The sequence below is a fragment of the Trichosurus vulpecula genome, chromosome 4 (assembly GCF_011100635.1).
Source record: "Trichosurus vulpecula isolate mTriVul1 chromosome 4, mTriVul1.pri, whole genome shotgun sequence".
NCBI classification, from domain to species: Eukaryota; Metazoa; Chordata; class Mammalia; order Diprotodontia; family Phalangeridae; genus Trichosurus; species Trichosurus vulpecula.
In genome coordinates, this window is record NC_050576.1 from 62,756,190 (window position 1) to 62,782,325 (window position 26,136).

The following is a 26,136-nucleotide window of genomic DNA, read 5'->3' on the forward strand; positions in this document are numbered from 1 at the left end:
AATATTACTGCCGTAAAATCATGAGTGAAATAACACAACTTTTCTTCCCATATTCCTTATGCCCAATCTGTGTAAGAAGCCTGGCTGCCAGGGACATGGCCCATTTTGATGGTGTAGCCTCTGCATGTTCCACACCAGTTCTCATAGCTTCCCTTTCTTTAGCTATATGTATCATGTCAGGATGAGTCTCTCTCCTAGAATCACTGAATTGACTTGTGAAGATCACCCAGAAGCATGGCCTATCATTCTTTATCCTATTATGCTGTTTCTCTTCTGAATCACTCAAGGGACTTTCTAATACCTCATAAGGCAACCACCTGGAAGAACTAGAACTTCATAGTTAGCTTTAACATCTTTTTATTGGGTCCCTTTTTCTCTGATTAAGTCTAAAAAAGACAAACTCCCTTACACAGAGATACATGTACATGAACAGAAATCAAACATAAAAATAGTATTCGTATAGCACAGGATCAGGAGAACCCCCAAATTAATGGACCATCTTATGGAATTAGAAATGTGCTCTAGTTCCTTTCTAAGAGAAGTGTTTTCCTGAGATTATAGGGCTTACTTACCTCCCAGGGCATTCCTGGTTAGTACTCAGTGAATGGAGCTATCCCCAAAATAAATGCCCAATGAAAATAAAGGGGGATAGACTTATCAAAGGGATCTCCTCGATCTGGAGTCTATAGGAGGAGCTGAGATGAATTGGATCCATCTGTCTCTTTTGGATCCTGCTCAAACGCTTCCTTTTCCTTTTTCTTCCAGAGAGAACACAATAAGGAGGAAAAGGGGACTTTTATTTTCTGCTGAAAAGAAAATAGCTACTTACAGCAGAAGCACATGGTGAGGCAAACAAATGCCTTTAGCTTGTACCCATCCTGCAACTGCAAATACCAAGATTTCCCAATTGCGAGTGTCTTTTTCTACCTTTCCACCCCCCTTTCTAAGGACAGGTCACAAACCTGAGAAATGGCCATTTCCAGCCTTGAGAGTCTGAGAGTTGTCTAGTTCCTAAGTCCAGTGCCAACCTAATGGGAGAGTTCCTTAACAGGCTGTTTCTCAGAGGAGAAGAAAACCAATGCCAGGACAATTGTGTAACTGAGCAACTAAATAAACCATGCATGGCTGGCCAGGAGAGCCAGATTTTGTGAGTTTCTTGGAGAGTACAGGTCTGAGATGAATTCAAAATATCAATTTGGCAGTCTACAAAATTGTTTTCCCTTTCAAGGGAAAGCATAAGAAGATGTGTAAGTATGTTAGGTTTCTTGTATTTGTTCATACAGACCTGCGAGTCCCTTACATCATGTGCGGTTTCTGCAGGGAAAGAATAAACCGATGTCTGATACCTGGTATCTTATATATTAAGCACCTTTTCTAGAAGGGACTCTCTTATATACAGTTCAGGAGAAAACTTGGATATGACATGCATAAACTTTGTTCTAAAAATGTCCCTGTAGTCTAACTGGAGGGTGGGAGCCTCTTGAGGTCAGGCCGCCCCACCAAGGACTGGGATTATGGGAACTCAAAGCACTTTATTGAAGGTGCCTACCGGGCAGTATGGCGTATGTTTAGAATCCTATTCAGTTTTAAATGTCCATGAATCGAAATTGAGGTGCACCTTGTCTCAAAAAGTGAGAGTGCATCTAGTCCAATCCCCTCATTTCACAAGCAAATACAATAAAGCCCAGGAGACAAAATAAATATCACATATTTAGGAAGTGATAGGGGCAGGTCCTCTGATTCCAAATTCAGAGCCCTTTCCACTGCATCACTAATGCCATAAGCAAATTGTCATTTTAAAATTATATGAATAAATGGACACTAGGGCCATTAAACATTGAGTGCCAATGAAAATATCCATTAAAATAAAGAATGTAGAAAAGGCTGAGCAAGAGTTAGGAGAGATCATAATGGAAGCATTCAGTCAAGGTCACTAGGGACACAAACACTATAGGCAAGTAAGAGAAGATAAAGAGGTTTGAATAGTTTCGATGTCATTTAAACATTTTAAAGGCAAAAGTCTTAAAGTATACCACCATCAGAAGCCAGGTTTGCAAAAGGCCATGGATTTCAGGTTTGAGCACAGTAGTGACTTCATAGTCCTAGAAACCATTATGAAGTCCTTCCTTTGTAACAACCACATAGCGTACTCTCTTTGCTAAATTCCCACCGTGCTTTGTTTCCCAGACGCCACCTGCCCCCAACTGTCAGTGTCTCATCTCAACAGATTATGTTGTATTTATATATTGATTTTTAATATATTTTGTGTTTGCTTATCTGTGTACGTGTTACCTCCTCCAACAAAATGTAAGCTTCTTGAGAGAAGGGTCTATTTGTTTTGTCATATCTCCAGGACCAAACACCAAGCCTCGCACGTGCCTGACACTTAATAGAATCGATTATATTAAGTGAGCTATAAAATAGGTGTTTCACACTGTCTTGGGAAGTGTCCAGAGCAGAAAACAAATGGGAAAGGCCTTCACCAGGATGGTATATGAAGGAAGGAAATTAATGTTTATCAAGCACCTACTTTGTGCCCAGCACGATGCTAAGCACTTTCCAAATATTATCTTTTCCTCCTCACAACAACCCTGGGAGGTAGGTGATACATATTATCCCCGTCTTACAGTTGAGGAAATAGAGACAAATAGAGGTTAAAAGACTTGCCCAGGGTCACAGATCTAAGGCTCCAATTGAACTCGGGTCTTCCTGACTCAGCACTCTTCCATTGTACCACCTTCTACAGTCCTCCAAAGACTCTCGTTTTCAGATGACACTGCGATGAACCAAATCAAGTCTGGACCATTTCAGAGCTTGCTGAATGAATTTCATTATCATTCAAAAGAGTTTATCCTAGCTATATAAACTTTTAAAAACCAAGTGGATGAAAAATGTTTATTCGTTATTATCAAAAAACAAGGCACAAAATTCCAACCCTCACCACCATGTACACCTCAAACATCGATCTTTACAATAAAGCATATCCTTCAGTTTTCTTTTCTGTTAAAAGCCTCACTACCTTTCCATAAGGCTTGACTGCAAAGCTTGACTGAGATGCTATGCTTCTAAACACACACGTAAGAAAAGGCAGCTGAAACAGTGGACAGAATGCCAGTCCTGAAGCCAGAATAGACCTAAATTCAAATCCAGGCTTAAACACCTATTAGCTGTGTGACCCTGGGCAAGATACCATTCTTCATCATATGCTCTTATTTCCTTTCTGAATCACTCAAGGGACTTGTTCATACCTCATAAAGTAATCATGTGGCATGGGCCACAATTTTACAGCTAGTTAGCTATCCTGGCCTCAGTTTCTTCATCTGTAAAATACGGGTAGTAATTGCACCTCTCTCCAGGGACTGTGAGGATAAAATGTGATACATGTAAAGCATTTTGCAAACCTTAAAACAATATATAAATGTATAGCTATTAAGAAATAGGACATGGATTCAGTAATTAACCACTACATTAATCTATAAAGAACAGGCTTTAAAATGTTGAAAAACAGATATTTAAAAATACATGCAAGAAAAAGTGATATGACAATAATTTCCACCTTCTTCCTTTTAATTAAGATAAGCACTGACTTTCAATTAGATCATATGGCCCAACCATATGTCTCATTACACAGATACAAATACTGTTTCTCATCTCATTATATAGATACTCTCAGGGTCTGGAATGGTTAAGACTACCATGGTGCTACCCATCTGAATAGAACTGCATGCAACCAGGTGGTGCAGTGGATAGTGTTGTAGTTAGGGAGACCTAAGTTCAAATCCAGCCTCGGACACTTTTTGGCCCTATGACCCTTGCAAGTCACCAAAACTCTGTGTCTCAGTTTCCTCATGTGTAAAGTGAGGATGATAAAAAAAAAAACAACACCTACCTCCCAGGGATGTTGTGAGTATAAAATGGGATATTTGCAAAGTGCTTTGAAAATTTTAAAAATTAATAATAGGTAGTATTTATTTATTTATTTATAAGGGTTGCCAAGAGCTTTACCGATGAGCACTATATGAATGTTAGCTATTAGGAAGACTCCTGGGGAGGTAACGTGCCTAGAATCATGTGCCTTAAACAAGGGATGGCAATAGTGATGGTGATACCCACAGGAGGCATGCATGGCATCCCTGATGCTGGCACGGGCTGGGGAAAGATGACTTAACATACCCCAGGAGAAGCAGGTTAGCCCAGAAAATGAGGGCTAAGTCCCGGGGGCACAGGCCTGTTCCCCAGGAAATTCCCCATGACGTCATCTTCTCTTCTACTCCCTCCTCCCCTCCACGGCAGAAGGGGGATCCTTGAGAGCCTGAAAGCGCCATAGAGGAAGCTGACTAAGACAGAAGGAGCGTGGAACCGGGGCGACTGCTCCCTCCCACCCGTCCCAAGCCCTTGGGGAACCTGGAAGTGATGGGGGTGGCAACAGCCCGAAGTCTAAAAGGCGAGGCCTGCTGGCTCTCCCCATACTCACCATGGCGTCAAGGCCTCCAGTACCAGGAACCTACTTGTCAGTTACCGCGCAGGAAGCTCTCTAGGAATCTAAGTTTCCCAGTTACTGTGGCAACCAAGCCCCGCCCACAAGCCTCTACTAGATCCTCTTTCATCTCCTTCCTCCACCCCGCCCCTTCGCGGGGCTTCTTAGCGGTCAGTCAGGTCGAGGTCCCGCCTCCTTCCTTTGATTTGCCCGCCCCTTCCACGGTGTCGCTCTAGGCGACGTGACACCAACCTCCAATCGCCAACATCCTCGCTTCTTCCTTGTACCTGATTGACCCGGAAGGGAAGGGTCTTAAAGAGCCGGGAGAGACAAATATTAGAGCCACTATTACTTTTGAGAGGTATTTGCTTCTAGTTTCCATGATTGATGCCCCATGCTATTGTCATTTGGTTTAAATATACACTTAGAACAGCATCCCAGAACGATGGTCTGACGGGGATAACCCGGAAGCGAATCTCCTACTAACAGGAAGGAGTCGGAGGAGAAAGAGAAGCTGGGTTTCTGGGTACGGCCGCGGGCGGCTGTGCATCCCAGGCTGGGAAAAGTGGGGAAAACAACTCAGTGGAATCCACGGTAAGGTCAACAGCCCCCGATACGGCTTCCAATACGGGGAATGGGAGAAGTTGATGGGCAGTGAGAAAATTGTCCTGGGTTACCAATCAGGATTGAATGGGGAGTGTAGACAGGGCTGAGCCCGGATATCCCGTTTCCCTGATCTGCGGGGCCAAAGAAAGACTATTAGGATCCTCGTTCTTTTTCGTGCTTTCCGCACCTCGTTTCTTTGGTAGTCGTCGTGGGCATCTTTTATCGCGGGAAGTTTAGAAAAGAAGGTGCCAAGTGGGCTCCAAGCTGTGTTTTGCCGAGGAGGGAGGGTCTTGGACACCCTTCCCCGTAGATTACAACTAAGTGTATCTTAGACACCCTTCCCCATAGATTAGAACTGAAGGGAGATTGTGATTTGTGGGGAACCCTTCGTTTACAAGAGAACATGTTTGTCGTGTCCCTCGTACCCCAAAACTAGATGACAATGTCTCGTCCGTTCTGAGCCATTCATTATAACTGACTCACTTCTGTGCTTCTGCAATGTATCCTATTAGAGATGGTCACAATTAAGTATTCAGTTATCATTAGTAGCCATTTTTTTTTTTAATTCTCGGCAGAAGACACAATTGAAGCCCCATCCTGATATAAATTGTGAAATGGTGCAGCGCTGACAAATTGGTGTCAACATTGGTGACATTGTTGGAAGTCATTACATTGACATTAATATGGTAACAGTGTTGCATCAGACTGTTTTTTCCATGCTGATGATCTCTCTGGGTCATAGAATTTCAGAGTTGAAAATACTTTAAAGGCCCATTCTATTGTATATTCCCAACCTGTAAGCCCCAACGAATCTTATATGTAGATAATTCATAAATAACCTCTCCTTCTGTAAAGTAAACACTGTTTCCTCAATTTTTTTGTATTTCAAATGTACATCAACGTGATTGTGATTTTTAGAAATATAAATGTCTGAAAGTAGCATTTAATTTCTAGTGCTTTTTATTATTTTGTAAGACTATAATTACTGTATGTGAAATCTTTTTTTTTTACATTAAAAGAGAAATTCTTGTATTAGAAAGAATTTGAAAACCACTAGCATAGTTTTACAAACATTGGATTGAGTCAGAATACCTAGATTTTGTCTTAGTTCCTTGACCTGTAATTCACCTCGGATGAATAATTTAACTTCTTTGATCCTCAGCTTTATAGGACTGCATTGAGCTTTCTAAGGTCCCTTCCATCTCAAAAAGATAGTGGTTCCCTGGTCCAGCCCTCTTTCTGATGCATGAATCTTTTCTGGAGCATCCCAGAAGAGTTGCGCTCAAGCCTCTACTTCAGTTTTCCCAAAGATAGAGAATCCATACCCTGTGGTGGAAACTTAATTCTGTTTTCAGACAGCCTTAATTGTTAAGAGGTTCTTACTTATTCTGAACAAAAATCTGCCATGCCGTGATGTTTAGTGCTTGGCCTTATTCTGTCCTCTAGAACCAAGCAGAATAAACTTTATCCTTCTTCTTAATGACAATACTTCAGATATTAGAGGATAAATATTATATTCTCCCAAGCCTTTTGTCTCCTTAATTTTCTCAAGCATTTGTTATTAACCTAGTAGTTCTTCTCCAGATTCGGGTAGAACTGATACTGTTATTTTATTTATTGGTAAAGGGAACTCCCCAAGGAGGAAATTACCTCTACTAACACAAACCTATCCCTTCTCTGTAACTCATAGTTGCAGAAGTTGGCTAGAGCACTGAGAGGTTAAGGGACTTGCCCAGGGTCACACAGCAGGTACCGGTTAAAGGTAAGACTTGAACCTAGGTCTTCCTAGCTTCAACTCTGGCTCGCTATTCATTACACCGTGTTGCCTCCAGCCAACAGTTTGTTAATGTTTTGCCTAAATGTGCTGTACAGAATTGAAAAAAATAGCCCAGATGTCCGACCAGCGCTACAAAATAATCCGTGAGATTATACCATATAACGTAGTGAATTTCAGAGATACCTGGAGTACATGTAATCTCATTGCAGAAGCAATTAACAGGTGAGAGAGAATATTTCAGGTGAGGAGTCAGTTGCCAAATTAACTTACATTTTGTTCATTTATTTAAACATTTCTAGATTTTTCAGCAGCAGTCTTCAGGTAAAGCCCTTTGGATAAAGAAAAATGACTTCCCTTGAAAGCACTGAAGTCAAAGGTAAGTATGTTTTAATGCTTAATAAAAAAGTAGAATTTAAGAGCAGTGTGGAGAAGATTGAGACCTAGTCAGCTCCATTCCATGTGTGAAGACAACTGTAAGGGACTAAGTTTCTTGTAGCAGTGTGTCCATATGAGAAAACATTTGTAATTTAGATGATTGGGCAACAAAGTATTAAATGTTACCATGATTAAGTAGTATTTTTCTGCATCATCATGGTTTTGTTAGGTGCTATAAAAGCACATTTTTCAGATGTGCTTTTTCTCTCCTAGAAGATTGATGTGGACTAAATGAAGTATGCAAAAAAATAACAAGTAACATATGTACATGATAGATATAGATATCCTGACTTAAGCAAATCCTACCTATGAAAATTACTTTTAAATAAAAGTTAAGGGGTGATCTTTTTGACAATGGAAAGATTTGCAGTAAGATTCCCCTTTGAGTGGCATACTTCCCTAATGTCTTTAAATTGTGAATTGATTTACAGAAATTCTATATGTATGTGCATATAGATGTCTCTGTAACTTTTTAGGAACATCTTAATTATGTAAATTCAACCAGGTATCTTTTGAACACCTTCTCAAAAGTGCTTTGATAGGCTTTAAAGAAAATAAAGAGGGGAATGTAACAGTTTCAGCCCTTAATGCGCTTATAGCCTACCATGGAGTTAAGGCAGGTACACAAATAAATATACTACAAGGCTGAATGTATTCATCTCCATAAGAAAGGCACAAAGTGTTTTTGATGTTCAGGTAAAGGAAAGGCGATTGGAAAGCTCAAAGAAGGCTCCTTCAGGGAAAAATATTTAAACTGAACCTCAAAGATTAATTAGATTTCAATAGACAGAGATACAAAAGAAGAGGGAAGGAGCTATCTAAAGATAGTTCCACACAGAATTAAAATAAAAAGCAAAACATATTCAAAATTGAGGGACACTAGATAAAACAGGTCCTAGTTCAGAAGAGATCATGCCCACAGTGCATTTGTACTTTATATTTAACAATCCAGGCAAGACCTCAAGTACAAGGTAGAATTTTACTCAGTCCTTAAAGGAAGGAATGAAAGATGTTTCAAAGACTAGGAGGGAAAGGTAATCTGCCCTATATTGCTCCTACAAGCAGTTTCACAGCCAAACTTCTAGGAGCTGTCTGCATCTCCTGTCCTCTCATCCTTTACCTCCTCCCATCTCATTCCCTTGCAATCGTACTTCTGAATCCTCTACTTTACAAGACCTGCTCTCTCCAAAATTACCAAAAATCTTTTTTATTGCTATTCCACTGGCATTTTCTCAGTCCTCATTCTTCTTGAGCTCTTGATCTTACCAATCATCTTAGGATACTCTCTTTTCCCCTGATACTGCTCTCTACTTCTTCTCCAGTTATCTGACTGTTCCTTCAGTTTCTTTTGCTTGATCAAAATTATGGAGAAAGCAAGAGAGTTCCAGAAAAACATCTGCTCCTGCTTCATCGACTACACTAAAGCCTTTCACTCTGTGGATCACAACAAAATGTGGCAAGTCCTCAAAGAGATGAGACCAGATCGTCTTACTTGTCTCCTAAGGAACCTGTATGTGGGGCAAGAAGCAACAATTAGAACCGAACATGGAACAACTGATTGGCTTAAGATCAGAAAAGGAGTATGACAAGGCTGTATATTGTTACCTTATTTAACTTATATGCAGAGAACAGCATGTGAAATGCCAGGCAGGGTGACTCCAAAGCTGGAATTAAGGTTGCCAGGGAAAATATCAACAATCTCAGATATGCAGACAACACCACACTCATGGCAGAAAGTGAAGAGTATTTAAGAAACCTCTTGATGAGGGTGAAAGAGGAGAGTGTAAAAGTTGGCTTGAAGCTTAATATTAAAAAAAAAATCCTAAGATCATGGCAACTGGCAAATAAAGGGAGAAGAAATAGAAGCATTGTCAGGTTTTACTTTCTTAGGCTCAAAGATCACTGGAGCTAGTGACTGCAGCCAAGAAAGTAAAAGATGCTTGCTCCTTGGAATCAAAGCTTTAAGAAATCTGGATGGCATACTAAAAAGCAAAGGCATCACCTTGCTGACAAAGGTCTATATTCTGTATAGTCCAAACTATGGTTTTTCCATTAGCAAAGTATTTCTGTGAGAGTTGGACTATAAGGAAAGCTGAGTGCCACATAATCAACTTTTTCAAATTGTGGAGCTGGAGAAGATTTTGGAGAGTCCCCTGGACAGCAGAGATCATATCAGTCAATACTTAACAAAATTAATTCAGGCTATTCCCTGGAAGGTCAAATACTGAAGCTTAAATACTTTGGCCACATAATGAGAAAATAGGACATATCGGAAAAGATTCTAATGTTGGGAAGGATGGAAGGCAAAAGGAAAAGGAGATGGCAGAGGATGAGATGGATTGTTTTCATGGAAGCAACAAAATGAACTTGGGCAGACTTCGTGAGATGGTAAAGAATAGAAAAGGACATGGCATGCTATGGCCTATAGGGTCACGAAGAGTCAGACACACTGAACAGCTACGTTATTCTCTCACTTCCTAACTATAGACATCCTCCAAGGCTCTGTCAATCCTCTTTACGCTCTTTCAATGACCTAACCAATGCAAATAACTCCCAAATCTATAAGTCCTTCCCTAAGCTTTCTTCTGAACTGACATCAATGTGGCATCACCATCTGCTTCAAAAACATCTCTATGCCTAGATATCCCAAAGGCTTCTCAGACTGCACAACTTTCAAAACAGAACTTATCTTCCCTCTTCCCCCTAAATTCACCACTCTTCCAAGCTTCCCTTTTTCATTTGAGCATATCACCAGTCTCCCACATATGCAACTTCAGGCTGTTCCTAAACTCTTCACTCTGCTTCACCCTCCCAGCGTACCAACATCCTTCCTAAACTAGTGCTCAAAACTTCTCTTTGGCCTATTTCAAAAATTCCAGTTTTAGGACTTGATATACAGGAAGCAGGGCAGCATTACAATCTTTTTTTTCCATTTGGAAAGATGTTAGAATCTTTAAAGATTAAGTAGTGCCTTATATTATTATGGCTTTCCATTTCAAAAACCGTTCAAGGGCTCTTCCATTGAGATTGGGTAGGGATTAGGAAGGACTTTGCTACAGCACCATTGAATTCTCTAAATTAAATGGGAGTTACAGTGAAACCTCATTACCATAGTTTGCATGTTTGGAGTTTCTTGGGCACTTGCTGGTATTTGACAGTGATTCTGCCTCTCATTTTGCAAAGTATTTTTTATGCTTAGAAGAAGTTCTGCTTCAAGTTCCATGGAGAGTTACTTACTTTGGGTTGACTCACATAAGTAGATTCATTTAGTGACTGGTAGAGTCACCAGAGACACATTGAGTAGGCAGTAGTACATTGTGGAACTACTGCTGTATGTACAATTCACCTGGTTATCTGTGGTCTACTTTGTATTATTGTTCATATATATATCTTGTGTATTCCCAACTAGATTTTAAACACCTTGAACGCGAGGTCTATTTCTTAATACATCTTCGTGTCCCTGGTGTTTTATCTTGTACTTTAAAAATGCTAGTTGGTTGTGATGGTGATGATGAAGAATCAGGGTCATTATGAACATCATTTGTTGTATTGTGCTGTGATATGTTAGTTTTTCTCTCTCTTCCTGGTCACGAGTATGTGTACTTCCAGCAGTTTTTTTCTTCGTAATGTTTTTTTCTAATCTTTAGTGGCCTGGGAAATAAGTTAAGTTGTTAAGAGGTATACTTAAAATTTAAAAAAAATACTCTGAATGATGATGTAAAAGGTCATCTTCTAAAAAACAAAATGCATTATTAGTTTCAGTGTGGGGTCCTTGTGACAGCTATTTCAGATTCCTGTTTTTGCTTCTGTGGTTTTTGTTTTTGTTTTTGTTTTGAGGAGTTTTTTGGCTGTGCTTACAATGACTGACATTACCAGAAATCTGACCTGTAGATAAGTGGGATGTTATTGAATATGTACATGTGAACTACATACTCAAAATGCCCAGGCATTTCTAAGTCTATTTTATCCCATTTTGCTAAGCTCCAGAATCAAGGGTAGGCCTGCATTCAGTAAATCAATGCTATTTCTTCCTCAGGAGAATAACAATGCCAAACTTTTCCTAGTTTATTCACTTCAAGACAAGGTGGAAGGAAATAATAGGAACTATGAATGGTTTTTATTTTGTGTGCTAATTTTAACACATAAGGAGAAAGCCAGTTTCAGTCAACTGGTACTTACCAAAGACAATATGAATTTAGAACTATTAGGCATCATACAGGATATTAAAGAAGCATAAGATACAGTCCTATTGTCCTTGAGAGCTTAGACTCAAGGAAAGACATGAAACAATTATAAGGTGGTAAAACCTAAGTTTACGTGCCGGAATAAAACAGTGTAGCCAGCATTGTCCTTTAGGAGTTCAGAAGACAGAGATCACTATGGGCGGGAACAGTCAAGTGTTAGCATAGAGGAGATGGGACTCAGTCCAGAAGTACAAGTAGGAATTAACTAGGGGAGGCCATTCCAGGAAGAGTAGGGTATGACTAATACAGGTAGAAGTGAGCATGGGGTGTTTTTGAAAGTAAGGAGAACAGTCATTACCTTGAGCTTTTTTTCCTATTTAATAGAAGAAAACTGAGTAAATGCTTACAGTCTTATTTACATGTAACTAAGTGCTGCATAATTTAATGGCATCAGTCTGAGTCATTTGGAGACATTAGGAATCTTATATTTCCTTAAGTCACCGACTCATGGAGAAGGTTTTTGTTTCAAGATTATGGAATGGGGCCAGATGAAGGATAGCTTTGACCACCATTCTGGGGATTCATATCTTTTTCTTCTTCTAATGGGAAAACCATTAAAGTTTTGAATAGAGGACTGAGGTGATAAAAGTAATGTCTAAGGATGTGGTGACAGTTAAGCATAGTTGTATAATGCAGCAAATGATTATTTGGGCATATAGAGTTTACTCCTACACGGAATTCTTCACATACTCCAAAATAAAAAATAACAAAAACTGCCAGGAGTTGCCAAAGATAAAGTGATCCTATTTGGGGATAAGCAGGCTAACACTTTGCTTTGTATTTCTATGGCTAGTGTAATATTTACAGGTATGGGTAAAGGAGGGGAAACTATTCACTTGTGAAAAATCTAATGAAGTGAGTTGTCAGTCCTTTGACAAAATATATGTATGTGACAACTGCCTTTAGGTGGAGCAGTAGATACAGCCCTTAACTTGAAGTCGGGTAGACTTCAACTCCTGCCTCAGACACTTCCTAGTTGGGTCCCTTAATCTCTCTGTGCCTCAGTTTCCTCATCAGTAAAACGGGGGCAATAATAGCTCCTACCTCCCAGGGTTGTTTTAAGGACAAAATGAGGTAATATTTGTAAGGCACTTTGAAAACCTCAAAACACTGTACAAATGCTAACTGAATTCTAAATTATAAAGCAAAGCAGAACGATTTCATTAGTAAATGTTTGTCCTTTGTTTTCCACATGATAGTAAGTCCTCATTCAGTACCAGTCCGTGGGGCCGGAGATGGAATGGAAACTGAGCAGCCACCTAAGTCCGTGGAAGTTCCCTCTGGAGCCCATCCCCAGAGCTGCCACAGCCTGCGAAGCCCGAGGAAGAAGCCTGTTCCATCACTGAGCCCAGGAGTGCTCCAGCTGGGCAAGATTGTCACCGACAAAGCAGTAGAAGTCGAAGCTGTTCGAATACTAGTTCCCAAAGCTGCTATAAGCCACGATATCCCTGCCAAAAATGCCAAACTGGTTAAATCTCTGGGACATCACAAAGGAGAACTTGTTGGTCAATCAGATGGAGTCGTAGATCCCAGAAAAGAGATAGCAGAGCTAAAAAATAAAGTGGAAAACCTCACGAACTCTGAAAGGAGATTGCTGCAGGACAAAGAAGGGCTTTCCAACCAGCTCCGCGTGCAGACAGAGGTGAGAACAGCCTCAAGTAATAGCACTCTTTACACTGGAGCTTCCAAAGTCTGGACATTGCACGAAGTGTGTTTCCAGGACATTGTTTCCTTTCTGCACATTTGGAAATGCCCTCTGCCATTTCCAAAACACACACACAATCAATCTCTCTCTCCCTCTCTCTCTCTCTCTCTCTCCCTCTCTCTCTCTCTCTCTTTCTCTCTCTCTCTTTCTCTCTCTCTCTCTGTCTCTCTTTCTTACTGAGCCCTAAAAGATTATCTCCTGCATCTGACACCTGCTCCGAGTTTCTGGTAATGGGACAAGAATTTGGGTTTTCTTGATTCCCTCCAGCTAGAAATGATGTCTCTCAAATTACTCCGCACTTTGGAACTGTTCTTTGTACTTATTGCATTCTCTTTTATGTTATACTAGTTCTATATGGGTCTTCTTTCCCCATTCAGTTTTAAGGTCCTTGAGGGCAAGGGCTTTCTTTGTAAAATCTGGTGCCTTGCAGAGTCTTTGCACATGCATCTTGTAAGTAAGGAGGATTTTGTTATTCTTTTTAGATTGTATTTTCAAGGATCCATGGCCACAACAATCTCTAATTTCCAGGTGTTAGATAATATTTCCCAGGCTCATGACTTGTAAACATCTCCACCACTCTTGTGCAGTGAGATAATGTGATTTTTTACTGCCCTTGCGCTGAATGATGATATTGCTAAAGTTAACCTGTGAGCTTAATGTTGGCAAGGTCCCTTCTTTGTCTTCTGCCCTGTAAAGCAAGTGGGCACTGGTCGGTAAGTGGAGAACCCATAGGGGAATATGACAGTGTAATGCTGTGCGTGCCTTGATCTGCCCCCATCAAGGCTTGAGGGTATTTAGGGAAGTGCACAAGCTGGAATACTGTGCCTGTCTCGACTGACTCCATCGACTTTCAGATAGCTGTCCCTCTTCTTGCCCGCCCCTGTGAGAAGGGTGATTAGGGAAGCTGCAGGAATTGATGTTCCCATTATGAGCAACCCTCTTGAAAAGACTAGACTAGAATAAAGTAATCTATTATTTAACCCCTTATTATGACTCAGTTCCTGTCTTCCTGTCTGCCCAGATCAAGATTGAACCTGTGCTAGTGCTAGAACACCTGCTAGCAGCCCTCCTGTGTGTTCTTCTGTCTAACCACTGACATAGTTGGTGTTCCCTGTGTGTTGGAGGCTGGAGTGCCAAAACTCCAGTGCCTCGTGTGAAACACATCTACTTCAGGAACCTGTGATTTAGCTGGCATGAGGACTCCCCTCATATCACATTGCCAAGATGCAGCCTCTCTATAACTTAAAATGTTAGAACATAGATCAAAGCTGAGAGAGCTTAAGGAATGTGGCCTTGGTAACACATATAAAGTAGTAAAGGTAGGATTTTAACTCAGATTCTCCTGACAGTAAGCCTAGCACTCTCTCCACTGCACTGTGCTGTCTCATATGTGCTTCGTATGAAGTAGATAATTTTTAACTATTCATTTAAATTGAAGTAGTGGTTCAGTGTTATAGGCTTATCAGGCTAATTATGAGAGTTCAAGAGGTGATCAGATTGAAGAGTAGTCATGTGGTTCTCAGTACCTTCCCACACCACTAAAAGGGGAAAACAAAGCCAATCCCCAGCTTGCAGGGAGGGTTGGTGTGACTGCCAGATCTCAGGTGACTAACAAGTGAAGAAAGTGCAGCTACTTCTCTTGGCAGCCTTGGATACTTCCAGATAAAAAGTCACCCTCCTCCAGGCCTGCCAGGTTTCTTCAGGTCCTGTACCTGCCTTCTGTACACACATATAAGTACCCATGTCCATGTGAGGATGGTAAGATGTCTTCAGCAGCAGCGTGATATAAGGCTGGATTGATTGCGCCTGCACATTTACCAAAAACTGCTCTGCTTTTTGGAGATTTTTTTTTTAATTTCTTTTGCTCTTTAAGTGTTCTCAAAGAATTATGAGTGTTAACTGGTCAGATGGTGTTTGTCTGAACTCATAGACAGGCTCTTCTGAGTATTGACTGGCCATAGCATTAGACACTAGTTGATGGATTTCTGTACTTCTGATATGTCTCTGACCCTTAGTGGCCTCAGGCGTAGACCTCTGTTGTTGAGGGAAACCCATGATGGATTGATTACCCTAATTAGCCTAAGGATGATATATGGCCAGTGAGTTTGGGAGGTGGTGGTTATCTGGGGTGGTCAGTTGACTGTTCGGATACTAATAAACATCCTAAATACAATCTTGATGGGGGGAGAAAGGAGAAGAACAACAGTATTTGTTTGCAAAATCTTTTTTAGAAAGGGGAAAAAAGCTTGTACTTTTGACAAGCAAATTTACAAGCAGCAGTGCTTCAAAGAAAATTACTTACTCAGCATGCAAGCAAAAAACCAAAGAGTACAGCAGACTCTACTTAATGGAAAACTGTCTTCTGCTTAGGAAAGAAATCTCCAAAAATTGGGTGTTGCAGTTGTAGTTACAGTAGACAGTAATAATACCAATAACCGTACCAACAACCATTGATTGATCACATCAATGCCCCTGTGCACGTAGAAATTCACATACCAATAGCATCTCAAGGTGATGGCTGGAAAAAACAGGCCACCCAGAGTACCGGCCACATCAGTAATTAATACTTGTTTATTTTGTAGACTAAGTAAGATGTCGAAGGACATTTTAGCCAATGATGTCAAAAGCATATCAGTGCCTTCCTATATTGGACATCTAATATGAATAATAAAGGAATGCTTTAGGACGACGAACCTCAGCCTTTTGGAAGTATTTGGTGTAGCTTTCATTTTTCCCACGTATTTAAGGACAGAAAATTCAGTTTCTTGGGGGGTTGAGTTGATGGCTACTCAAAAAGTAGGGATGATAATAAGTACCTACCTTACAAAATTGTGCAGATCAAATAAGATAATGTATGTGAAATACTTGGCAAAACTTAAAAGTGTTTTAAAAATGTGAGATGTTGTTGTAGTTGTTGAAAGATGCAGGGTTTGGTGTCAGTTTCCAGGTCTGCTGCCAGACTTTGGTTAACCTAGTTAGATTTCCAACATCCATCTGATGGAGAACCCTGCCTGGGGCTATCAACAAGATCAGAATGCAATTAACAAAACGGCCAGGAGTGACAGAAGCAGTTGGAAGCTATAGGTCCCTTCCATCAAGCAACAGACATTTATTAAATGCTACCATATGACTACTCAGTGGAATACACAAAGACTAATGAATGGGCCCTGCCCTGGAGGAGGTTGATTTTAATCTGAGGAATAGCACATAGAAGTCAGTTTACTCAAACACATACATACAAGTAAATATGAAATACATACCAGGTCTATACATAGTGACAGCCAGTGGCATCAGGAAAGACCCAGTGAGGCAGGAGGCATGGGAGCCAAAGTTTGACAGGGGGCTGAGGAGGTGAGGAAGGTACACTTCAGGTGTGGGAGCCAAGAGCCTGTGTGAAAAAGCCTAGGCTGCACTCAAGGGAAAGGGAGGCCAGGCTTGCTGAAGCACAGGCTTCCTAGGGGGCAGAAATGTGTAAGAAGCCTGGGAAAGTACATTAAAGGCAAATTGTGAAGAGCTTCAAATGACAATCTGGAATTGGCATCCAGGCAGCAGGGAGCCATGGAACTTTTGGATGAGAGGGATGACTTATGCTTTAGGAATATCACTTTGGCAGCTGTGTGGAGCATGGAGAGGAAAAGAGATTAGAGACAGGGAGACCAATTAGGAGGCTGTTGCAGTAGGTAAGAAGTGATGAGGGCCTGACTTAAGATGGTGGCAATATAAGCAGAGAGAAGGGGATGGATGCAGGCAAGAGGTGTTGTGAAGGAAGACTCAGCCAGACTGGGAGACTGATTCACTGTGGCCTGGGGAGAAAGACTGAGGAGCTAAAGAAGACTCAGACTATGAACTCTTGTGATCAAAAGATAGTGATACCTGTGATGTAAGGAAGTTAGGAGAGAAGAAAGTTGAAGGAGCCATCTGTTGTGCATGCATGGTTTTAATCTTTGTGACTGAATAAAGATATATTCTTTCCCTTGTGTTGATAGTAGAGTATGAGCCTTCTGGCTAGAAAATAGACTGTGTAAACCATTATGTAAAGTCAGTAGTTCTTATTTAGAGGGGAGTAACTAAATTTAGGGAGATTCATTGCCAGGGTGGCTAAGAGATAACAGATTTTTCAGCCAGAGCAATTCTTCAAGACCATCTCCAGAGCTTTGTGGGGTGGTTGCAGTGATTTTCTTCATTTAATAAACCTCCCTGTGTGTACTTTACTAGGCACTGGGAAAAATAAGGCATCATCTCTGACCTCCAAAAATTCATGATTTGTGCCATTTTACTTGAATTTACATTTCTACCAAAACTTAGATGAACAGATAGAAGTGTCATGTGGCTTGGATTTGAAGTTCAGAGACATTAAGATATTCTAAGATGTTCCTGTGATCATAAACCTATATTATGTAACATTTCCAAACTGAACCTTTCATCTTAGTACCCTATTCCATGTTACATCATTAAAGTTAATTCTCTTAATTATTTCACTATTTAGTCTTTACTCTGAACTATAGTTGATGTTCTTTTCTAGGTGAATCGTGAATTAAAGAAGTTGCTAGTGGCTTCTGTTGGAGATGATCTGCAGTATCACTTTGAACGTTTGGCTCGTGAGAAAAATCAGCTTATTTTAGAAAATGAGGCCCTGGGCCGGAACACAGCTCAGCTTTCTGAACAGTTAGAACGCATGTCGATACAGTGTGATGTGTGGCGAAGTAAATTTCTAGCAAGCAGGTATTATGTTATTTCATACAATCAGTCATTTTACTAGTTCTGTGCATATTTCAAGCAGAATTCATTATTAAGAAATATTGAAACTTTGAATTTAAAGATTTTTAAGAATGTTATCTTAAAACCTTTAATGTAGGGATGTTGGAACACATTATAGCTGCTACATGTTGTACTTTCGCCTACATTAATAATATACATTTATTTATCACTTTGCTAGTTACAGACTGGGAGCCATCTCCAGGCCTCCTAATCTATCTTGCCACTGGACCCAGATGGCTCTGAAGGAGAAAGTGAAGCTTGTGACTTTGCACAGCCCTACCTCACTTAAAAATCCAATTCACTTGCAAGCCATTTATCATTTTCGTTTTATTTTCTGAGTTTAGCAATGAAAGTTTTATTATCTTCATTGTAAAAATGAGGATGGGAACAGATTCCCAGATAAGGGAAATGAGCCTCACTGTGTATGTGATGATGGAATAATAAGCAGGTCCTTTAAGACTTTCCAGTACTTCCTCTGTAGGTGGCTAAACTGTCAGTAAATCCAGTTGAGAAGTAATGTGAACTATAGACTTGTACCAGAATCAAGAATCCTGAATGACTTGTGTACAGACAACATTGTACCCCCTACTCTTAGACTTTGGCTTGCAGGGGGAGGACGACTCTTAGCAGACTTAATAGGAAAACTAGTAGAGCCGTTGGTTGCTGCTGCTTTTGAGAACACTAATGAGATGTTAAGATTTTTTTTATATTGCAAATAAAATATAATGATGTTAAGAATACAAATAGAGGCTTCCTCATTATAAAGAATTCCACAAGAAACTAGGCTTGTGGGTCATCTGGAGAAACCTGGATAACACTTGAAGCAGAACTCTAGGAGGAGGAATGTGGAATTGTGGCTGGAGAACTGGCCTAATCATCAGGAATCCCCAGGTTTAAGTCCTGCCTCTGACACAAATGGCTGTGTGACCCTGGGCAGAGCAGGTGCTGAGCTGCATTAGTAAGGGGAGTTTCATTACAAAGTCCCCTATACAATGAAATTATAGATCCAGTTTGTACCCCTCCCTCCCCCCCAAAAAAAAATAACTGAGCACTACACAGTATGGAATGAATGCTTAAAAACAGTATCCTGTGTTTCATGTCTGTGAAAGATCATTCACCAAAGACTTTAAAATGGGTAATATTCTAATTGTCCTAACAGAATGACTTTTTTAAAAAAGCTGTTTGTAGTTGTTTTATATATATATATATATATATATATATATATATATATATATATATATATATATATATATATATATATATATATAGTTGATTTTATAAAAATACTAACCATTCATTGATTTTCATTGAGCAGTTTAAAATCCTGTTCATGCTTAATTTATAGCCCTTGAAACACTTGTTGCTGTAAGAATAATGACACTTGGGGTTTATTTTTTGTTTTTTTTTTTATTTACCTTCTAATAGCATTTGAAAAGAATTGCTGTCTCTTGTCAAATCCTTGTTAACATTTATATTTAAATTTTTGAGTCCGCACAAGACTTTAATTTCAATATAGTTTTCACTTTATAGTATTCATTGGTCTCAGTGAAAAAGCCCAGTCTGAGGCCTTAATTCAAGTAGTACACAGACACAAACTGAAGGAGACTTGATAATTTCAGAATAAGGATGACAGATATGTACAGGAATCATTACATGCAGGAGTCATTATACTTACCTTGTAGTCTTTTTCCTAACTTTAATTGGATGCCTTTCATTTTTAATCAAAATTTTTAAAGATATTTCCATCTATATTAAAATTTCTTTATGTCAGTTGTAAAGTAAGTTAGTGTCATTTTGGTTTTTTGTGCTTTTTTAAAGATTTCATTTGTGGGATACATAATCTTTTGCAGGGTTATGGCTGATGAGTTAACTAATGCCAGAGCATCTTTACAGCGTCAAAGCCGGGATGCCCAGAGTGCTATTCAAGATCTCCTCAGTGAACGGGAACAATTCCGGCAGGAAATGATTGCTACTCACAAGTAAGCCATAATTGTGTTGTGTAATCAGTGGGTTTTCTCTCAAAATCCAGGCTTCTCTTTTGACTTCTGTCTACATTTGTTCACTTGTATTGTGCTGTACTATGCTGAAGGTTCCTTAAGAAATCAAAAGCCTTCTCCATCCCCCAGGAGGTTGCATTTTAAGACTCCATCTGTGTTGGGAGGAATCTTTGAGGAAAAATGTGGAATGTGCTTTGAGAGGAAGATGGCCTGCCTCCTCCAGAAAGCTCTTTTGAGATGATGTAGAGGACTATCACAAGGAATCTTCCCTACATGCTTCTAAATATAGAATTTCAGGCATCAGGGCACTTTGTTACCAGTTACCAATTTACATTGTTACAGGTCTGGTGTGATTTTATAGATTTAATTCAGCTCAACAAGCATTTATTAAGTACTTGCTGTGTGTTTAATAATTATATTTGGGATACAAAGTCAAAAATAGTAAGTCTCAGACCTCAAGCAGTTTTCTGTTTTAATTCACTCACTTTCATTTAGGGGGAACAATATGTAATCAGTCCGTAAAGATAGACTAAAGCCTGATTGTGTAGGGCTTTAAATGCTGAACAGTTAAGTTTGTCGTTTACCCTAGACTCAGTAGAGAGTCACTGGAGCTTCTAAGGAATACGATCAGACTTATGAATTGAAGTTTGGCAGCTGTGTGGAGGTTAGGTTGGAAAGAGGAGACTAGATAGACCAATTAGGCTATTGTAATAGTTGAGGCAAGAACCTTAGGCATGAGAACCTTAACTAGGGTTGTGATCATGTGGGTAGAGGATAGGAGATGGATATGTTGGATAGAGACACTACCAGTTATTGAAAACTTCTAAGATTTATTCCAGATCTTATAATGCTGTTCCATTTTATACCGTGACTTTATGAAAATACCATCTATTGCAGGTTAGATCCCCAAATGTCAACTAGGTAGTTTTAATGGAAGGCACATATATTATTCAGAAGGTCCCACCTATTGTAATGGGGAAAACAGCATGTTGTGATAGAGCCAGGAAGACCTAGTTTCAAACTCTTCCTTTTCCAGTTACCTACTATAGGGCCCCAGTTGTCCTGATCAAAATCTGACCATTGGACCCAAATGGCTCTGGAGGAGAAAGTGAGGCCGGTGACTTTGCACAGCCTTCCCTCACTTAAATCAAAGTCAATTGCAAGTCATGTCATCATCTCCCTGATGTCACGGTCCTCTTTGAGAATGAAAGACAAACCACACAACTGTATGGCCATGGTCAAGTTATTAAACCTCTCTGAGCTTCAGTGTATCTGTGTGTAAAATGAAAATGATCCATCACAGGGGTGTTGGAAGTGTTTTAGGGTCTAGAGAAACTGTGTATAGTAAAAGTCCTAAATTGAAATCATTCTTGAACATCCTTTTGATTTCTCATCAAGTATAATAATGTGCCATTAAACAGTGATAGCTAGAAAGAGGTATGGTCTCTTTAAAAGAAAGTTCAAATGGATCTGAGATAGTTGCTGTGGAAGTAGCTGAATATCAGTTTTATTTTTTCACTACACCCACTTGAGCTTTTGATCAGGAAAGATGTAGTCAAGACATCTACTCAAAGGGAAAACCAAGCCAAGCCATGTATTTAGAGGGGAAAAGGCTTCTCACATAAAGATGGTGTTAACAGAGGATGATCACACTAGCACATAACCATTTTTTCCTGTTTCACCATGAGGTATGAGTGGACTTCAATCAAAGATAGCATTCATAGCAAGGGCGTTCTAGCTGTCCAGGAAAGCCAAGTAAGGCCGACCCTCTCCTCAGATCTACCAATCTCAGTAAAACAGGGAGGCTGTCTACAGAGAGGAGGAAGAGGTTCCAAATCACCTTCAGCATAGCAAGGGGCTCACATAGTGAGAGGCTCGCCCAGTTTACAGTCATTGGGCATGAGGATGCCATGAGATGGGTAGAATTACTCACACTATTCAAATTGTTTTGTGCCTTTTCCCCCAAAATGTCATGTGGTTGAATTTGCATAAGTTAAATGTGCATATAACATAACTCCATAGTAATGTATATACATCTTGAAAACTTTGAGGTCCTACATATAAATACCAGGCACCATTTATCTGCTTTGTCTGGATTTTTCTTATGCTTTATTTGAATTTTATAGTGGGGCAGCATTATACAAATCCAAATAAATGTTTCCCATTTATATCATATACCTGGCTTGTAATTAGCTGTCATATTAATGTTCTGTGTATGTTTCTGTTGCAGATTATTAGAGGAGCTTTTGGTTTCTTTGCAGTGGGGTAGAGAGCAGACTTACTACCCTAGTGAACAGCCCCACAGCACTGCAGAGCTAGCATCAACAAATCACAGACTGGCCACAGCACTGAATTCCCATCTCCTTGGAAATGTTGGCACCAAGAATCCAAAAAAGGCTTCCCCTCCATTTGAATTCTGTAGTACTCCAGCAGAGAAAATGGCTGAAACAGTAAGTTTTCAGAACTATCAACTTTTGAGCTTTGAGAAGGGGGTCCTATGAGAGCCAGTAGTTGTTAAGAGAAAATACCAGACTTGAAATCAAGAGCCCTGGGTTCTAGACCTGGCTGTGCCACCAAGTGGCAAGGCACTTAGTCAAGGCACTCTTTGGGCTACTTTTTCCTCATCTATAAAATATGCAGGGGTAGAATTAATTATCACTAATCTCCAAGAAAAGGGATTCCTGGAGAGAATGTAAATGTCTCATTTAACTTCTCTGGTTATAACATGGAAACTAAATGTATAGCGTGTGGTCATCTAGAATTTTTTGCTGTTCTTCACTAACGCCTCTGAACATACCATTTCTTTTCTGGGAAAGAATGCTCTGAGCGAGGATGTTCATCTCTGAGGTCTTTGTGCTTACCTGTGAATCACTCCAGTTTTTGCCTAACATTTTTTGAGTGTTGGGTGAAAAAAAATAACTACTGTACTTAAAATGATTTTATAGATAGGGTAAAAAAAAACCCTTCAGAAATGACTTTTAAAATTATTATTATTGTTGTTCAAATTCCTCCTCACTCCCCCAAACACAGTGCCCAATGAAATATGAGTGTTCGTTTTAAGATGGGGGGATCCATTAATTTCACCATTATTTATTAGACATTCTCTAGGTGCATAGTACTGTAACTAGGCATCGTTAATTTTTTTAACTTTTTAATCTTCTTACCTAACACTATATACTCATCTTGTTCACTAAATTGTTAATAGTATTTATATAATAATGGTAACGAGGCTAGGAACTTTTAGAGCACTTCCTTTGCAATGTGTCATTTTTGCTTGCATCTGATCATAGCTTTTATTTCCCTTAGATTCTGCGAATTTTAGATCCAGCCACCTATACAGAAAGCTCGTCTGAAATGTTTTCAGAGTCTTCACCAGCCACTTTGCTTTCTACAAAAAAAAATATTGGACGATTCCATCCATATACAAGATATGAAAATATAACTTTCAACTGCTGCAATCACTGCCAGGGAGAACTTATTGCCCTTTAAAAGCAGGCAAATCAATGTCTTCAAAATGGCCTAGAATCTCTGTCATACTAGAGTTATCTATTTTGAGGCCAGGATCTTCTTAGGCTACCATGTAACAGCCCTCTACTTATATACTGGATTTCTCCAAAGAACTTCCATGTATTGAACTTTAGATCTTTTTCATAGTTATCTACTCAGGGTATAAAAAGCACAAAACTCTAAAAGTATTAATCACCAATAATACAAGCTTTCCAAAGCTTCATACCGTGCTTTCTTTAAAGTTTGCAATCTTGGAATTCTCTTCATAGTTGGGATTTTAAAGTCTCTCCAAAATGGCTACATTGATTTTTACCAATTTATAGGTTCCCAAAAAAGTATGCCGTAGGCAGCCTTGAAAAGTGTTTACCTTACTGGAAGGGGGAAGAAAATAAAGTGTAATAAGCTCTGTGGTTCTGAATAAATAATTGGTAAAAAAACGTTCAGCATGAAGTGTGCGTATGATATTAGGAGTTTTTCAGATTATTGTGTAAAGAGAAAGAAGAGACAGTTTTAACCATTAAACTGAATTGTAGCAAATGCGATGCACAATAGTGGTGATATTGAACATATATTTTACTTATTTTTTAAAAGAAATATTCTGGTCTTGATTTGTACAGATCTGAGTAATAGGACTTTAAGAGACCTTTTCAATTTAAAAGATTTTGTGCAGCATGTATTTTTTTAAAAATTGTAACTTAACAGACCATTGATATCTTTATAAACCCAAAGAAGAAAATCAACCCATCAGTTGAAACTTTGTTTTCAACATTGTATTATTATTATGTATCAAATGGTTGACCCCTTAAAAACAGTTCTCATTTATACCAGAGGACAGGACTCATTAAATTATTCTCCTATGTAATTATACTAGATCATGCAGATGAGTTACAGAAGTGCCTCTTAGAAGAGAAATCTTCAATGGTCAGGTATAATTATGATGTATTGAATATGTATGTTCTTGTCAACTGAATAATTGTTTCTGGCTACAGTGTTTGGATTAATTTATTGTTTCAGATGGCAATAAATGTATTTACCTTCTGCAGTGGTAAAGCTGCTTTATTTTTAATGTAATGTTTACCATGGATGTTGGTGCTCTAAGTCAAAGTTTGAGCTAGCTCAGAATGAGGACTGGTACCTCCCCAATTGGCTATATCCTCTTCAGAGCCTTTTAGCTGTGATTTTTTAACATCTCTTTATATACTCATAGTTGTTTAAACTGTGTAGCTAATCGCACCACAGGTGGGATAAGAGAAATAATTCAAGAGATGACAAAACTGATAGAAACTAGTCATTTTTGACAGGCAAAATTATTTTTCATGATTATGTAAACATCTGTTTGCATAATCATGGTCTCCTTTTTTGGTACTTTCAACTTAGATTAAAACATCAGTTTGATTATATAACAGCGTTCTTAGAACCAGAAGTATCTCGAAGTACAAGATACAAGAAGTAATCTATTTCTTAGGTGCAAATATGTAAAGACTGTCACTTTGAAATATGTAGTACTGTCCCAGAAATAGTATGACCAATTCATGCCAACATTTTAAAAATTTTGAATATGACTTTTAATGTATGCAGTGAGCATCTTTCATGAATTAACTCAAGCTTCAGTTTATCATTAATTTCACCACTTCAGTACTAGAGGCTTTTATATTAGTGCTGTAGACATAATCTTCACTTTTGTAAATTACTCATTTACCATTTTATTAGAATTAGATGATTTCTAACTGCCTGCTTATCCGGGTTCCCAAATCTTGTGAAAAGCCTAGATTTTTCCCATCATTTCTGAAGCCAAAATACAATTATATGTTGTCATCTTTAGAAAACTAGGTGAGATTATACCCTCCAAGTTAACGGAATCATGCCAAAGCAGCATCCATGGAAGTATTTTATATGGGTGGATAGCCCCAGGCAACTAGGTGGCACAACGGATAGAGTGCTAGGCCTGGAGTCAGGAAGACTCATCTTCCTGAGTTCAAATCTGGTTTCAAACACTTGTTAGTTATGTGACCCTGGGCAAGTCACTTGGCCCTTTTTGCCTCAGTTCCTCATCTGTCAAATGAGCTGAAAAAGGAATGGCAAACCACTCTAGAATTTTTGTCAAGAAAACCCCAAACAGAGTCATGAAGAGACAGACATGACTGAAACGACTGAACAAATAGCTTCCCCTGACTATGGCTGCTTTGGAGACATTCTGGAAGCTCCATTAAGAAAACGTAATTGCTATTTTTGTGGTGGCCAAGAATCAGAAGCTGAGGGGATGCCCATCAATTGGGCTGAACATATGGCATATGATTGTAATGACATGTTATTGTTCCATAAGAAATAATAAGCAGGTGGATTTCAGAAAAACCTAGAAAGACTTAGATGAACTGATGCTGAGTGAAGTGAGCAGAACCAGGAGAACATTGTACACTGTTAACAGCAACATTGTGCAAAGACTAACTTTGATAGACTTATCTCTTAGCAATGCAAAGATCTAAGACAACTCCAAAAGACTCATGATGGAAAATGCTATCAACATACAGAAAAACAACTATGGAGTCTAAATGCAGATCAAAGCATATTATTTGCTTTCTCTTTTATTTTTTTATTATAGTTTTTCTCATTGGTTCTAATTCTTCTTCACA

At 39.2% G+C, this 26,136-nt stretch overlaps 2 protein-coding genes across 5 annotated transcripts in view; one reads left to right on the top strand and one right to left on the bottom strand.

The window, feature by feature from the left end:
- Nucleotides 1–4,641, bottom strand: part of NME7 (NME/NM23 family member 7) — a 212,146-nt gene extending 207,505 nt beyond the window's left edge. For 3 of the 4 annotated variants that reach the window (XM_036753524.1, XM_036753526.1, XM_036753525.1), the window contains exon 1: nucleotides 4,475–4,552. In XM_036753524.1, coding sequence (XP_036609419.1) covers nucleotides 4,475–4,477 — 3 coding nt within the window. In that variant the 5' untranslated portion in view covers nucleotides 4,478–4,552. Of the gene's footprint in view, nucleotides 1–4,474 lie in introns of all 4 variants that reach the window. The other variant, XM_036753523.1, reaches the window with a different exon arrangement.
- A 201-nt stretch (nucleotides 4,642–4,842) lies between these two features.
- Nucleotides 4,843–24,544, top strand: BLZF1 (basic leucine zipper nuclear factor 1). The gene is made up of 7 exons (XM_036758102.1): nucleotides 4,843–5,071; nucleotides 7,160–7,236; nucleotides 12,739–13,181; nucleotides 17,767–17,966; nucleotides 19,853–19,981; nucleotides 22,230–22,449; nucleotides 23,306–24,544. The coding sequence occupies exons 2-7, from the start codon at nucleotides 7,206–7,208 to the stop codon at nucleotides 23,486–23,488; spliced, it is 1,206 nt and encodes a 401-aa protein (XP_036613997.1). The 5' UTR covers nucleotides 4,843–5,071; nucleotides 7,160–7,205; the 3' UTR covers nucleotides 23,489–24,544.
- Nucleotides 24,545–26,136: the final 1,592 nt, after the last annotated feature.